Below are 16,845 nucleotides of genomic sequence, written 5' to 3'. Positions count from 1 at the left end.
GGCAGATCACCTGAGGTCAGGAGTTCAAGAGCAGGCTGGCCAACATGGTGAAATCCCACCTTTACTAAAAATACAAAGATTACCCTGGTGTGGTGGCAGGTGCCTGTAATCCGAGCTACTTGGGAGGCTGAGGCAGGAAAATCCCTTGAACCCAGGAGGTGGAGGTTGCAGTGAGCTGAAATCGCACCACTGTACTCCATCCTAGGAGACAAAGCAAGACTCTGTCTCAAAAAAAAAAAAAAAGTGTTATCTCATCCTATAAATTAAGATTATTCACTTTACAGAGGATTGTTTCCAAACAGTCTATAAAGAAAAACATTAATAATGTCTGATTGTAAATAAGTCCAACATACATCCTCCAGGGCACATGGCCTGTCCTCACTTAGCCTCTGGTCCTGCTATCTGAGCCTTCTGCCTCTACTTGCTCTATGTGATAGTTATCATATGGGTATGCCCTTTCTCCTCTGAAAGCTAATCTTCAAGGTGTTATTTTTGACTTCTTTTTTTTTAATTAATTAATTTTTTTTTTTTTACGGAGTCTCGCTCTGTCACCCAGGCTGGAGTGCAGTCATGTGATCTTGACTCACTACAACCTCTGCTTTCCTGGTTCAAGTGATTCTCCTGCCTCAGCCTTCCAAGTAGCTGGGACTACAGGCACCCACCACAATGCCTGGCTAATATTTTGTATTTTTAGTAGAGACAGGGTTTCACTGTGTTATCCAGGATGGTCTCCATCTCCTGACCTTGTGATCCACCCATCTTGGCCTCCCAAAGTGCTGGGATTACAAGTGTGAGCCACTGTGCCCGGCCTGTTTTCAACTTCTTACCCAACTTCTTTCTAATCCCCCTGTTTTAAAATCCCGACACTCCTCCTTTTTCATGAAGCACAATTTAAATCGCAAGCAATTTTGAGTAATTGTAAGCCATTCCAGTTGCATATATAGGCATTCATAGCAAGAAGGAACATACTTATTCTACCTATGAAAGAAACTTGATCATTATTATATGGACTGAGAATTATGTCACAGCATGGAATAATTGTCACCCAACAACAGTAATGTAGTGTGCCATCTTCACTGGGGACCTTCAATATATCCCTCCCAAGTCCTACCTGTTCCTCAAGACTACATAAAGGTTCTTCCTTTCTCCATCCTAAAATGAACTCTCTTTATCAGCATCAAATTGTCTGATTCATGTCAGGCACTGTCCTGTAGAACTTGGCAATTGAAACCATGGGCTCTGAAGTCTGACTCCCTGGCTTTGAATTTTAACTTCACCACTTACAACTTAGGCCACTTGGGAAGAGCATCTAATAAGGAAATGTACATAAAAAATAACCAGTTAGGTACATTAATGGTAGCTATTATTATAATATTACTAGCTTTTTTACACGTCTTTTTTTTTGTTTATACTTTGTATGCACATGATATGACGAAACATTTTAGTTTAGCCAATGGGAAACCAGAGCCTGTAGCAAGCATTTTTCTGTGCCTGTAGTTGACTCTGAGAAGTGACACCAAGGAATAGGAATTGGGGACTGGGAAGAATAAAGCAGGTGGAAAATCAGTGCAGGAGAGATTTATTGAGAAGGCCACCACTGTGGGCAAGAGAGTTTAACCCACAGGGATCCTCTGAGGAATCATGTAGACTGCTTCTCAGAACTGTCCGCCAGGGACACAGAAGAGAGAAATATTTGTCTAATGGCTTCTGTACCAGGTGGTTAGAGGGGCTCAGAAACAGATGGCCCAAAATATGGTGCTTTGATATGCTGAACTGAAGAAGAAGCCTCAAGGTCTGACCTCCCCTACCTTTGATGCCAAATTCCGTCTCTTCTAAAGCACAGGGCAAGGTTGTTCTTTGAAGTGCCCTTACCTTCCTGAGTCCAAACCTGCCAAAGAAGACGGTGACCTTTGGCCCCTCCCCTGAGTGTTCATTAACTGTACCCATATCACAGGAAGAAAGACTGAAGTCCATCAACACACTTGGACAGACTTTTACCAAAAAACACTGTCTGCTCTGTGGGCCCAACAGACTTCGTCCGAGGGCACTGTATGTTCTTCAGATCCATTGAATTCCTCTAAAAATCATTTGCCACTTGCTAAAATCATCCATACTTCCCCAACTCTCTTTCCTCTAGGATGAAGAGCACATAACTATCTGTACTCCTTGCAAGTTGATAAATGTGTATGCCTTTTCTCCTATTAATATACCTTTTGTCAGCTGATTTTCAGTGAACTTTCAGAGGGTTAAGGGGATGTTTCCCCTTGGCACCTACATAGTTGGTGACTGCAGCAGAGGGTAAGCCCCTGGTGCTCCCAGTTTTGCATATGTGTCAGAATACCTGAGTGGGCCTCCACAAGCCTTCTGGAGAGGCAGGGATACTCCTGGAATGAAACCTGGAGGTATAGTAAAGTGGGGTGCTGTCAAATTTTACTTAGGTGCAGCTAATGGTGCTGTCAAATTTGACTTAGGTCCAGTAATGTCCAGAATAAAAACGAGGGTATCAGTTGGGTACAATCTATCATAATATCAAGTGACTATATATAGTTTCCTTTTATGTTGAATTCTATACTTGTCCTTCATTTTCTCATTTTGTAGTGTTAAGGTTAAATAATTATCTACCAACTCAATTGTACGAAAGTTGAAGCTGTGCTAATCAATACATTCCACAATGCAATGCAAAATGAAGTTATTATTTGTCTTGGTAAATTTCAGTATTTTAAATATTTTTGAGTTTGAGGAAAGAAGCAGATGATTATTACCAAGTGTAAGGACAATTTTTTAAAAACTGAAGTAGAATAAAGATCGGATTCCTGTGCTTGGTCAGGAAGGCTTTTTAAGATTCTGCCAAGTCAGGTCCCCTTGTAAAATAGGGTCAAGACTTTCTCACGAATTGTTGATGATGCCATTCTATTTCTGTCTGCCCACCTCCTATAGCACAGGAGAGAGACTGATGTGTTTGAAAACACACAAAACAAACCGAGAAGTCAACCCATGAGAGAGAAACTTGGCTCTGTATAGGCAAGCTTGGGCTTAGAGATCTGTGAAGATGATGATAATAAAACACAAGACCAGGCAGAAAGCCTAACACTAGTAATCTAGAAAATAATTGGGTTAAATTGCAGGTGGCAAAATATGTGGAGATTATTATATTTGTTTCTTTCCATTGGGTTGGTATAGAAAATATGCTCAGATAATATAATACCACTGATGTGATTTATTGCAGTATTGATGGTTTTGTTACAATATTTATGGACTTGATAAAAAAGCATATAATGTAATTTTTGTCAAAATCTTAAAAAGTTTTAAAGTGAATTATATTAATACATTTAAGGCCATTAATTATACTTAAAATGATTGAGCATGCTGAGTTAAATTTTAAAGAACTATTATCTATAATACATTTGTATAATCTTAAAGTAATAATTATAATCAATTTCAATCCAGCAATCAAATATTGAGTGCCTATCATTCATATGGGCACATATCCATCTAGGAATTCATTCTCACCCTTAAATTTGTTGTATCCTCCAAAAAGACTCGAGAGCCCTCTTCTGACTTGGACTAGACCAATTCAAGTCTCACTGCTTTTGTTATAGCATAATTACAAAATATATTTGCTCTAGCGCTGATCTCTATTCTAAACCAATTTCTTAGACATCCTAATCTGATCGTTTTGTAGACCCCTCAAATTTTTATATACACTTGATACGGGTCCTGATACTAATCAAGATACATGATTTGCAAATAAATTCTCCATTCCATGTGTTCTTACTTGTTCAATGGTTTCCTTTGAAGCACAAGTTTTTAATTTTGATGAAGTCCAATATAGCTATTTATTCTTTTGTTACTTGTGTTTTGGGTGTCAGATCAAAGTAAGCCATGGCTTAATTCAAGATACCTTAAATTTTACATAACCTGATTTTGAGGCTGGGATGAGGTACCATTTTGGTGGGCTGCTAACAGCACCCACTGCAGAGCTGAATCCCCCTATACCTCCACTGGCTGTCAGCCCCACTGAGCTCCTCAAGGGTGAGCTGTCACTGCCATCTCTGTGTGTTCTGAGTCTATTGGACACCTGGCAGGAAGGAGTTTTTTATAAATGCTGGCTGAGCAGCAGGTAGGTTCGGTTCAAGGATCGGATCTTGGGTAACCTGAGACAGTGAACCAGGGCCACATGTAGAGAAATTTTGGTCATATCTAGTGGAGGCCAAGGTTTCAAGGTTCTGTGTTACTTTTACTTTGATATTTATGTGTTTTTAGTGATTTGCATTTGTTCACCAATTGCAAGTCTGCTGAGTATAAAGTGAAAAGAAATACAAAAGAGATTAAGCAGTGGTTTGCATTGGTAAATATGGATTACTGACAAAAGTATTCCTAACTGGTTTCCTCTTCTTTTCTTGCTGAGTATACAGCATCTAACAATCACTAATACTTAAATAGAGAGGGCTGACCATGTGCCTAGTACTATGTGGAACACTGTAACATGTATTCACTCATTTAATCCTCAAAACAATACCAAGAACTAGGTTCTGGTATCACCCTTATTTTACACAGGCAGGAAGCGGGGGTCTGGAGCTGGTTAAACTCATGTCAAAGGTCACATCACTAGCGAGTGACGTTGGCAGCCATTAGCCCTGGGCAGCTGAAGTTCAGTATTTGTGCTCTTTGTGTACTAAATTTTTTTACGAACAGGATATTGAACCTTTGTTTCCAGATATTCCTTCTGGATTTGAGGTATATACATGAAGAAATGTGATTGTGAGATGTTATATTATGAATATGTGACTTGGTCTAAAGACAAAGCAGTTGATGTTTGCCTCAATACCATAAGAATGGTACTTAGGGAATATGGAATACTATGAACATACAAGCCGAATCCTGATCACAAAGAGAAATAAACACCCTAGTAGCCAAGGGAGCATATTTTTACTTCTACAACTTCCAGCTTTATTTGAGATATCAGTATTTGTGGCCCATGGACAGTGAGAACTATGTGAATAAGGATATCTATGTTTTTAAATGGTGTTGTGAAATGATTTTCAGTCAGTAGATACAGAAAAAGCCAGATATAAAGAACTGGAACCTCCTATCACTGAGCTAACATGACCAGATGCTTAGCTCACATACCCTCCAAAATAACCAAAGTACCTGTTTCAAGCTGATGGGATTATCGATATTTTTCTTTATTTTCCAATATTTTAAAATTATGGCTTTTATAGAGAAGAAAATAAATGGAAATTAAAGGAAAAAAATGCTTTTTTAGTAGAATGCATCATGAAGGCATATAACAAATTGTCATAAAGCCGTTTCATTGGACTGACTAGTGTTCCTACTGAAGACCACAAAACATAAGCAAGGCTGCAACATTCCTTGTAGTTTTGCAACCTGTGTGACCTGTTTGGGGTGAATATAGGTAACATTTTATAACACCTCATCCTAGAAAAAGAAAAGGCATCATTTAAGAAATCAGAAATACCCTTAGAACTTGGGCTTCTTTGTCTCATCGGTTAAAAACAACGCAAACCAATAAAAGCAACAAGAACCAATTGGGTTGGAGTTGCAAACACCTCCTGAGCCATTTGCTGTTTTTTTTTTCTCTTCCTTTTTCTGCCATCTTAGCTTAGCGCTTACCCCTCATTGACATCTCTGTTTTTCTTTTCCAGGCTCTGTCTCCTCCTCAAGGGCTTTAACTCTGAGGTTTTCTCCAAAGGCACTCTCAGAACTTTAATACTTACCACAGTAGAAACACTTCCCTAATCTGTTTCTCTAGGCCTGGGCCCTTCCTCTGTGTCTCTGGAGGAACACATATTGAGATTCCTCACCAGCACCTCAGATGCAAATGAAATTCACTCTAGTGCATTCAGATTGCCTCCCCATCCTGTTGTCAATAGTTTTCCATGGCTTGTAGGAAAGTACTGAGGCTCCTAAATGTGATATTCAAGGACCCTTAGCATCTGACTCTATTTTTTTCTACTGCACTTTTATCTCCCTGCTTTCTAACAAGATCCATGTGTCCAGTCATGCTGATCCAATGAGACAGACTGGAAGTGATACAGAGCTGGGATCAAATCCTGACTCTTCCACATGCATGCTCTGTGGCCCCAGGTGGCTTCACATCTACTCTGACCCTCGGTTTCCTCATCTGTTAAATGTGAGTGAAAATAATAGTACTTGCCCTGTAGGGATGGTGAAATGTGGTAACATGGGACAAAGGTGGCAAAATACCTGGCACAGAATAGTACTTTATAAATAGTAGATATTATAAGAATAGTTATTTTTGAAGCAGGGTCTCACTCTGTTGCTCAGGCAGGACTGCAGTGGCATAACCATAGCTCACTGCAGCCTTGAACTCCTGGGTCTAAGTGATCCTCCCACCTTGGCCTCCTGGGTAGCTGGAACTACAGGCAGAAGCCATCATGCCTAGCTAATTTTTTATTTTTAGTAGGGGTGGGATCTTGCTCTGTTGCCCAGGCTGGTGTTGAACTCTTGGACTCAAGTGATTCTCCCACCTCAGTCTCCCAAATTGTAATCATTAATAAGCATTTAATATCTCCTCTGTGCATAGCTCTGCTCTAAAACCTTTTGCTGGAAACTTTACATTCTGCTTCCTTGGTTTTGATCACAAAGTAGAGAGGGTCCATTTCTCACCTCTGTGCCAAATTCAGTCTCAAGTTCTTTCTTACTTGGACTTCGTAAGCGCCTGGGCCGAGGAGTGGGCATTTCCTGCAGCAATGCACTTTCTGCTTTGGACTAAAAAGTCAAACAGAAAATTACTGCTACATGATGTCAGGAATGCTGAGAAATAATCAGTAAAAACATACTGCTATCTTTCTTTAAAGGGTAAGCTCAAGGAATATGGTTTAGAAAAATGACATTAAATTCTGAAGCATCATTTTCATCTGTGCCAATGCAAAATAAGACATTAACATTTAAAACTTGAAAGACAAATTGAATGGTATTCAAATCCATGCAGTTTGGAGCACAAAAGTAAGCTAGACAAGCCCTAGAAGATTGCAATCAGCACTGAACAGAATATTCATGTGGTTTCTCTCACCCTCGCAGCTTGCAGTTTCTCCCTCATGCGTCCCCTCATGGAAAATTCTGCAAAGCCTGTTCTGGAAGTTGAAGGAATTGGAGGTAAGCCTTAAACAAAGGAAAAGAAAAAGGAAAATTACTTAAAAAAAATTCTCTCCCCACAAAGGGAAGATTAAATTAAAAAAGAAATAAGAGAACATAATTATAGTTTGAACATTTAGAACTTCACATAAGCAAACATGAAATCATGCTGCCAACCATCTTTTTGACGTAATAAGTACATGTCCTGGCTTTTCTGACACTGACGGTGCAAACGTCTGTCCTGCCTGGCACTGTCAACTTGACTTAACTAAGAATAAAATGAATGACACTTGACTTTTCAAGGCATATGAATACTTACCAATTCAATTGCCACTGGGAAAAGGCTCTCAAATTTGATTTGAGAAACAGGCTTGTCAGATGATTGGGTGGCTAATGAGTTTGAGGTTTCAGGGTTTAACTTTCAACTACACTGATAACTTTGATCAGAGAAATCTTTTCTATAGGCCCAGGCCTAGCCCTGGGTTATATCATAGAGGCAATATGCATTTTATGTATATTATTGAATATATCCATAAATACCATGAACTATCAGGCAGCTATTGTGTGCCAGGCTGTGATATCTGCATCAGATGCATTTCTCATCAATTTTTATGCTATCTTTGTGAGGAGTACCACAGGTATTATCATCACCAGCTATCACGGAAATGAGGGCTCTGCATTCCTGCTTGATAAATGAGTGGCTCTACCATCACACACACAGAATGTGGAATGCTTGGGATTTGGTCCCAGCACCACATCCCCCAATTCTCTAAACCATTACAAAAGAGGTGGAAGTAAAATGGAGTCTTTGGGGAACAGAATATTAGCAGGAGTGGAGCAGAATATCTTTTCTAGGATGAAGAAGGACTCAAGATTGCAGAAGAATTTTGGGGTCAAGTTATGGAAAGCCTCTGATGTCACATTAAGGAGTCTTGGCTATATTCCCCAAGCAGTGCAGACATCAAGAATGTGCAGGGAGGAGGATGCGAATGCATGCAGCATTTTCAGAAGTTGCACCTGGGGGTGCAGGTAAGGATGGTTGGGGTGGAGTGGGTAAGGCACCAGGGACCCAAGTCAGGATGTCCTGATATGAGATAAGAAGGGAAGAGGGTCAGTTTGAGTCAGTAAGACAGGCCATGCAAAGGAGAATACAATAGGGCTTAGCAGCGATTGGTAGGTATGGACCAATGGTCAGCAGCAGCGGTAGCAACAGTCATGTCTTCTGGGAATTTGTTAGATACACTACTTTTCAGGCATACTCCAAAACCTGGAGGTACAGCCCAGACACCAAGGGAGTTTAAACACACACTCAACCTGGAAGACCCCGGCATAGAGAAAGAAGGAAAGGTTTCAAGATGAGGAGTTTGATGCTGCTGAGAAAGAAAGAGAAATGAGAAGGGGAAGTCAGATTGGGAGGTGCTGGGATTGATTTGTCTGGGGCCAGATGGGTCTGACGTGCTTGTCCAGGACACCGAGCTCTGGGAAAGGGGCCAGACTCAAAAGTAAAGGCTTGGGAAGGCTTTGATCCATGGTGAGTGCTGAAGCTTTGAGAAAGGACTGTTTTCTGAGGAGAGAAGGATTCTCATGCTTGTAGACAATGACACTGTCAGGGAGGAAGGCAGCAGGTGAAAGTAAGAAGAGAGGTAGAGGAAAAAGTGGCAGAGAGAAGGCAAAGATAACAGGTCTGCAGGTTCCTCCTGAGCCTGCTTTATGCAAGCAAAGACAACAATCACCGGCCTCAAAGCCCACTTCTGCAGCACAGCCAGTTTCTTGGGTTGTGCGTTCTTCCACATGTGTGTTAGAAAGCTATAAAATACTACCTATATCATGCTCCCAACTATCACTTACTTTATGCCTGTATGGAGGCATGAAATATTCATGGTAATGATTAGAGTCTGGCGTGCATGTGTTGAGGTTCAAAGTTCTTTAAGAGAATCTCCATTAGCTTAAATAAAATAGCCTTTGATATTCTTTTAAAACTCACTAAAAATGAGTTTTAAAAGATGACTAAAACTTAGTCATTTAAAAATGACTAAAAATCAAGTCATTTTTCATTTTAAAGATAATATAACTATGGTAGATTGTGTTCCTGTGACATATGTGCAGAGACCTGAGACATCCTTCATTGCATCTGTCACATTTTGAATTTATATACAGTCATGTACTGCAGAGGATGTTTTGGTCAATGGCAGATCCCAGATACAACAGTGGTCCCACAGGATTAGAATGAAGCATATGTAGAGATCTGATCTATGGTACCTGATACCAGTTTTGCAGATCAAGTAGGAGAAATAACTGGTATTCAGTAATGACCCTGGGACATTTGGTTTTCCATATTAAAAAAATACAGAAATAAATATATATACTATCTAGGTTTGTGTAAGTATGCTTTATCATGGTCCCATAATGACATAATCACTCAGTGATGCATTTCTCAGAATGTCTCCCTATCATTAAATGTTACACGACTGCATTTGTTAGGTTATTGATTAGTACCCGTTTCCTCCCCAGGTTCTAAGGTTCCCAGCCATGTAGGGAAGGCACACTGTAAGTATCACTAAGCACGTGTGGAATGCCTGGGTGGGTAAGCAAGGGCTTCTAGACTGAACCCCTGCTTCTTGCCAATGCTTTCCTCTGGCTGACCATTTACTGTGCCTCTGCTCCTATCACCGACTCCCCCACCAACCAATGAGAAGCCTTTTTCAAAACTAGTAAGTTTTATGAACATAAAAAATAATCTTATTTACCCCACCTTAAAAATTCAGTTTTTTTCAGTTTACATAAAACAGTTACTACTTGTACACGGTTTACTAGAACAATTTTATGAATTAGTCTTTAAAAGAGAGACAAGATATTTTACTAAACACTATCTTTTCTGAATAAAGAAACTGAAGTGGCTTTATTATTAGTTTTAAAAACATCGGCAATTTTTTAAACCACAAAAAGTAGCTCTTGCCTGGTTCTTTTTTGAAATTACGACATTTATCACTTTTAATAGACTTTATTTTTTAGAGCAGTTTTAGGTTCGCAAAAAAGTTGAGGGGAAGTCACAGAGACTTCCCATATATCCAAGCCTCTACATGCTTCGTTTCCCTGATGATCGTGCCCCCCACCAGAGTGGCACATTCATTACAATCAATGAACCTACATTGACGCGTCAATCACCCAAAATCCATAGTTTGCCTTGGGATTTACATTTGGTGCTGTGTATTCTATGGATTTGGATAAAGCTATAATGATATGTATCCAGCCTGATAGAATCATACAGAGTAGTCTCACTCCCCTGCAAATCGTCTGTGCTCCACCCATTCAGCCCTCTCTTCCCTCTACTTTTGGGCAACCACTGATCTTTTTTATTGATTTTTTTTAAGTCTGTGCTAGTAAAAGACATGTAGATAATTTAAAGATTTCCAAGTCAGGTCTGTACAACTAGCTGATGACATGTCATCTCCCAGCTGAGTGTGACCAGCTGAGAGTAAGAAACATGTTGGAGGACTTTTGAACTTGGTTTTTGTAGCATTAGATCAGTGAAGGAAAAACACAGAAAGGAACCATGATGGTGTGAGGGATATTATACTTAAAAAGGTATTTCAAACAAAATAAATGTAATCTTCACTTGTTTGAGACCAGATAATAATGAAGACTTTTTAAAAAAGATAATATTACTAACATGACATCCATGGAAGCCAATTGTACCAGTTCACTTCCTTTGACATAATAACTAATGGGGTTAAGTACTTTCATTTTTGTCTTGGTAGAATATGGCAAACAGTGTTTGTTTAAACAGCTGGAAATACTAAGACAACCCTCATTAAACATTTTTCTCCTAATTTATTGTGAGTTGCTCCACTCCATTACTAATCAGCTACATGATCTCAAACTGGCCCTCCCTTTCAATCCCTGCAGGTGAGAACTGATCTGCCAGGCTTGAGGAAGGGCTTGATTTCACATTTGCAAAAAGAGGTATATTCAGAAAATGGCCCTTTGACATAGCTAAGAAAACATGACATGAATAAAGTTTCTGTAGCATCAAATACAAAGTGTGATGAAAATTAATTTTTTTAAATTAAGATTTTATTTGAGGGCATGTAAGAACTCACAGATGATGAGAGAATTTTAGGACATTCCATTAAAAAGATATACATAATGTTAATGTAGTATGAAATGTGGATTTCTTTGGCAAAGTGATGTTTTTCATCAGACAGAGCAAGAGATTACATGTTCAGTAATGTTGTACTTGCTCCCTAACAAACCCGTTAACCCCACGGCTACATGAGCCTTATGTTTGAAATGGCTTTCAGATCCTCTCTGTACTCTCACCCCTCTTTCCTGTCACCCATGCTCACTGTTCCCCAGTTACTTCTCTTTTTAGGCTTAATAAAGTGGTGGACACTCTTCATTTTTCTCTTAAGCACTTCTGTTATACCTGATCCCTCAGACAACCCAACCATGTTTTCCTAACAAAATAGGTATTTCATTTCAAATAATTCTCTGTTCCTCTCATGGTATGTCCATAAATTGATGTTATCCAGAATCCTGATGCCTCCCCTACATTTTTCATAAATAACAGTTTTGTTGACACATAAGCCACATACCACAGGGTCCTGCTTTTAAAATGTGCAGAACACATGAATAGGCATTCTCTAAGAAAGAAGTACAATTGGCTAACAAGCACATGAAAAGATGTTTAACATCATTTAGTCACTGGGAAAACGGAAACCAAAACCACAATTAGATACTACTTCACCCCTACAGGATGACTGTAATAAACAAGACAGATAATAACAAGTGTTGACAAGGATGTGGATAAATTAAAACTTCGGTGCTAGTAGGAATATGAAGTGCTTTACTGACTTTGGAAAACATTTTGGTAATTTCTCTATATCTTTGGCAAATATTTAAGAGTATGACAAAATTTGTGTCAACTTAAAAATATGCAAGGAGAATCTAGTATTTCCGTAATTATTGCAGGAGTAGTAGACAAAAGAGTTACAGGGACACAGGCCTGGACTATCTTCTACCTCTGCCTCTCCATTTCCAATGTTCAAACCTCACCACAAAGTTATCCTTCTCTAATAGAAAATTCCAGGATAGACTATAAAATATAGAGATAAGGGGATAGGAAGAACATGAGGCAAAAGCCAGCTTGACTTCAGTAGCAAAAATGGGAGAATAACAGAGTTGAGAGGAAAAATGTATTTCTGGGCTCTCTAATCTGTTCCATTGGTCTATATGTCTGTTTTTGTACCTGTACCATGCTGTTTTAGTTACTGTATCCTTGCAATATAATTTGAAGTCAGTTAGTAGATGCCTCCAGCTTTGTTCTTTTGCTTAGGATCGTGTTGGCTATTTGGGCTCATTTTTGCTTCCAAGTGAATTTTATAATAGTTTTTTTCTAATTCTGTGAAAAATATTGTCAGTAGTTTGATAGGAATAGCACTGAATCTTAAATTGCTTTGAGCAGTATGTCCAATTTAACAATATTGATTCTTCTTATCCATCAGCTTGGGATGTTTTTTCATTTGTTTGTGTTATCTCTGATTTCTTTCAGTAGTATTTTGTAATTCTCCTTGGAGAGACCTTTCCCCTTCTTGGTTAGCTGTATTTCTAGGTATTTTATTCTGTGTGTGGCTATTGTGAATGCGATTGCATTCTTGATTTGGTTCTCAGTGTGGACATTATTGGTGTAGAGAAATGCTACTAATTTTTGTACACTGATTTTGTATTCTGAAACTTTGCTGAAGTTGTTTATCAGATACAGGAGACTTTGGGCAGAGACTATGGGGTTTTCTAGGTATAGAATCATATCTCTTGTGAAGAGAGATAGTTTGACTTCCTTTCTTCCTAGAAATAAAGCCACACACCTACAACTATCTGATCTTTAACAAAGCTAACAATAACAACAATGGGGGAAAGGACTCCCTATTCAATAAATAATGCTGGGATAACTGGCTAGACATATGCAGAAGACTCTTTCCTTTCACCATATACAAAAATCAACTCAAGATGGATTGAAGACTCAAATGTAAAACCTAAAATTTTAGAAACCATAAAAGAAAACTAGGAGACATCATCTGGATGTTGGCCCTGGCAAAGACTTCAAGATGAAGTCTCCAAAAGCAATTGCATCAAAAACAAAAATGTCCAGTGGGACCTAATTAAACTAGAGAGCTTCTGCACAGCAAAAGAAACTATCGACAAAGTAAACAGACAGCCTATAGAATGGGAGAAAATATTTGCAAACTATGCAACTGACAAAGGTCTAACATTCAGAATTATAAGGAACTTAAACAATTCAATGAGCAAAACACAAATAACCCCGTTGAAAAATGGGCAAAGAACTTGAACAGATAATTTTCAAAAGAAGACAAACTTGCGGCCAACAAGCATAAGAAACATGCTCAATATCACTAATCATTAGGGAAATGCAAATAAAAACCACAATGAAATCCCATCTTACACCAGCCAAAATAGCTATTACTATATTAAAATGTCAAAAAATAACAGATGTTGGCAAGATTGAGTAGAAAAGGGAATGCATATACACTGTCGGTGGGAATGTAAATTAGTTCCGCCACTGTGGAAAGCAGTCTGGAGATTTCCCAAAGAACTTAAACTAGAACTATCATTTGGCCCAGCAATCCCATTACTGGGTATACACACAAAAGAATATAAATCATTCTACAATAAAGACACATGCACCCACATGCTCATCATAACACGATTCACAATAGTAAATACATATAATCAACATAGGTGCCTATCAAAGAAAATGTAGTACATATACACCACGGGATACTACATAGCCATAAAAAAGAATGAATTCATGTCCTTTGCAGAAACATGGATGGAGCTGCAGGCTATTATCCTAAGCAAATTAATGAAGGAACAGAAAACCAAATACCACATTTTCTCACTTATAAGTGGTGTTAAACATTGAACCACATATGGACAAAAATAAGGAAACAATAGAGGCTGGGTGTGGTGGTTCACACCTGTAATCTAGCACTTTCGGAGGCCGAGGCAGGAGGACTGCCTGAGCTCAGGAAATCAAGACCAGCCTGGGCAACATGGTGAAACCCTGTCTTTAGTAAAATACCAAAAATTAGCTGGATGTGGTAGCATGTGCCAGTAATCAGCTACATGGGAGGCTGAGGGAGGAGAATCACTTGAATGCAGGAGGTAGAGGCTGCAGTGAACTGATATTATGCCACTACACTCCAACCTAGGCAACAGAGCAAGACTCCATGTAAAAAGAAAGAAGAAAGAAAGAAAGAGAAAGGGACAGGGAAAGGGAAAGAGAAAGAGAAAGAGAAAGAGAAAGAGAAAGAGAAAGAGAAAGAGAAAGAGAAAGAAAGAAAGAAAGAAAGAAAGAAAGAAAGAAAGAAAGAAAGAAAGAAAGAAGGAAAGAAACAATAGACATTGGGCCTATTTGATGGTCGAGGGTGGGAAGCAGGTGAGGGTTGAAAAACTACCTATTGGATATCATGTTGATTACCTGGGTGACAAAACGATCTGTATACCAAAACCCCACAATATGCAATTTACCCATGTAACAAACCTACACATGTACCCCTTAAACCTAAAAATTGGAAAGAAAATTAATACATAATTTGTGAAGTCACCAGTCTTTGTTTTTAAATTTACATATGTTTCACTCTATTACATATTGTAAAAGCAACTATATGTTGTCAATCAAAGTGTAGCTGATTAACACTAATTTAAAACTTTCCAATTTTGGGCATTGAAACAATGTAATTAGTGGACAATCAAATGCAAGATCCTAGGATAGCATTTAAGCCACAATCAATGGTCTAGGAACATAGGACATGACTTCATTGTTCATCAAGTTTTTACCCAGGGCAAGAAAAGAGTCCAAAAGGTTATTGGTGGCTGTCACTAGAGTTTAAGAAAGTAGGTCATTGTTTTCTTCTCCTGGTTTTCTAATTTTTATGAAATAGACTAGTATCACTTGTGAAGTGTCACTACATTAAAAAAAAAAAAGTCAAAATGGACTGAGAACACACTGGCTGTCTGTGGGTATGAGCCTAGCACTGCTGACAGTTCACATTTGCTGAGGTGCTCTGGAAGGACTTCTCTGGTCACTTTTTTCTAGTTCTCTCAGGCTCACTCTTTCAGAGTCCCACCAGCATTTTCATTTTATGTTAGCTGAAAACCCAGGAACCCTGCTCTGGCACATGCATCTCTTTCTCATGTGGGGGTCCTTGGGTCTTGGGATCCTGGCCCTGCTCAGTACCCCTTCCTCTTTGTGCTTCAGCAGATGGCACAGGCTTTGGGACCATCAGCCCAGACAAGACTTGGTGCTCTTATGCTGTTGTGGTGGTGTACAGGGCATAAGGCTCCAAACAGGACCTCCAGAGACTCTGAGAATGATCAGGAACATCACAGATATATTTTGATATGGAGATTCTACTTAGGATTGAGTCTCCCACATTGTCTTCTACAGAGTGGAAAAAAATACTAATAGGTATTCTAGTATTTTAGTGTTTTCCAAGAACTGCATGAGAAATGCTAGGTTAAGTGTGTGTAGTCTCAGAACAAGCTTCATGAATTTCCAAGCATAGAAATGATATGAAAAGTTTCTCAACTTGAAGTCTTTTTTGGGGCAGTCCATTTCTAAGAGGATGCTAGTATTCTACAGACTTCAGTTTTGGAAATGCTGTTTCACAGAATCTTGTCTTGACTTTCAATCATTCAACCAACAAATATTCTTTGAGCACTTGTTATGTCTTCAAGGTACTAGGGATAGGGCAGTGAACGAAACAAATGAATGCCTCCACCCTCATAGAGAGTGTATGCCAGTGAGGGAGACGGACCACAAACAAGCTCTGTAGTTAGTATGTCAGACGGTGATACAAGTGTAGAGACAAATAACGCAGGAACAGGGTTGATAAGGTGGGCTAGAAGGGAGAGGTGAATTGCAGTTTTAAATAGAGCTGGCCAGGCACAGTGACTGACACCTGTAATCCCAGCACTTTGGGAGGCTGAAGCAGGTGGATTGTTTGAGTTTAGCAGTTAGAGACCAGCCTGGGCAACATGGTAAACTGTTGTCTCTACAAAGTATAGTGGGGCACACCTGTAGTCTAAGCTACCTAAAGTCTCAAAATTAGCGGGGTGAGGTGGGAAGATGGCTGTGCCTAGGAGGCAGAGGTTGCAGTGAGCTGAGATCACACCACCGCACTCAAGCCAGATCAACAGAGCCAGACCCTGTCTCAATAAATAAATAAATAATAAATAAATAAATAGAGTGGCCAGGTAAGAGGCTCAAGGTGACATAAGAACAGGTAAAGAAAGTGGGGGGTCAAACCATGTAGACAACTGGGGGATGAGAATTTCAGGTACAAGCATTACTATCTGATGCAAAGATTCTGAGATAGAGCTAAGAATGATGTCAGGCCAGAGCAGAAATAGGGAACCCAAAAAGTAAGGGAATGGAATCCTAGGATATTAGGTCATAGAAGTAAGGGGAAACCCAACCGCATAGGTCATCCTAAATAAGTTGACATTAACAAATATGATGACATCAAGAAGGTGGTGAAGCAGGCATCAGAGGACCCTCCCAAGGGCATCCTGGACTACATTGAGCACCAGGCTGTCTTTGCTGACTTAAAACAGGGACACCCACTCTTCCACCTTTGATACTGGGGCTGACATTGCCCTCAATGACTACTTCGTCAAGCCCATTTCCTGGTATGACAATGAATT

General features: G+C 39.3%; 1 protein-coding gene across 8 annotated transcripts in view; it reads right to left on the bottom strand.

Moving 5' to 3' along the window:
- Positions 1-16,845, bottom strand: part of CC2D2A (coiled-coil and C2 domain containing 2A) — a 136,852-nt gene that overhangs the window by 90,884 nt on the left and 29,123 nt on the right. For all 8 annotated transcript variants that reach the window (XM_037727939.1, XM_037727938.1, XM_037727934.1 and 5 more), the window contains 2 exons: positions 7,058-7,146; positions 6,652-6,753 (listed from right to left, as the gene is read on the bottom strand). In XM_037727939.1, coding sequence (XP_037583867.1) covers positions 6,652-6,753; positions 7,058-7,146 — 191 coding nt within the window. The remainder of the gene's footprint in view (positions 1-6,651; positions 6,754-7,057; positions 7,147-16,845) is intronic.

This window comes from Cebus imitator, unplaced genomic scaffold (assembly GCF_001604975.1).
Source record: "Cebus imitator isolate Cc_AM_T3 unplaced genomic scaffold, Cebus_imitator-1.0 Scaffold249, whole genome shotgun sequence".
Taxonomy (NCBI): domain Eukaryota; kingdom Metazoa; phylum Chordata; class Mammalia; order Primates; family Cebidae; genus Cebus; species Cebus imitator.
This window is presented reverse-complemented; position numbering and strand designations above follow the sequence as displayed.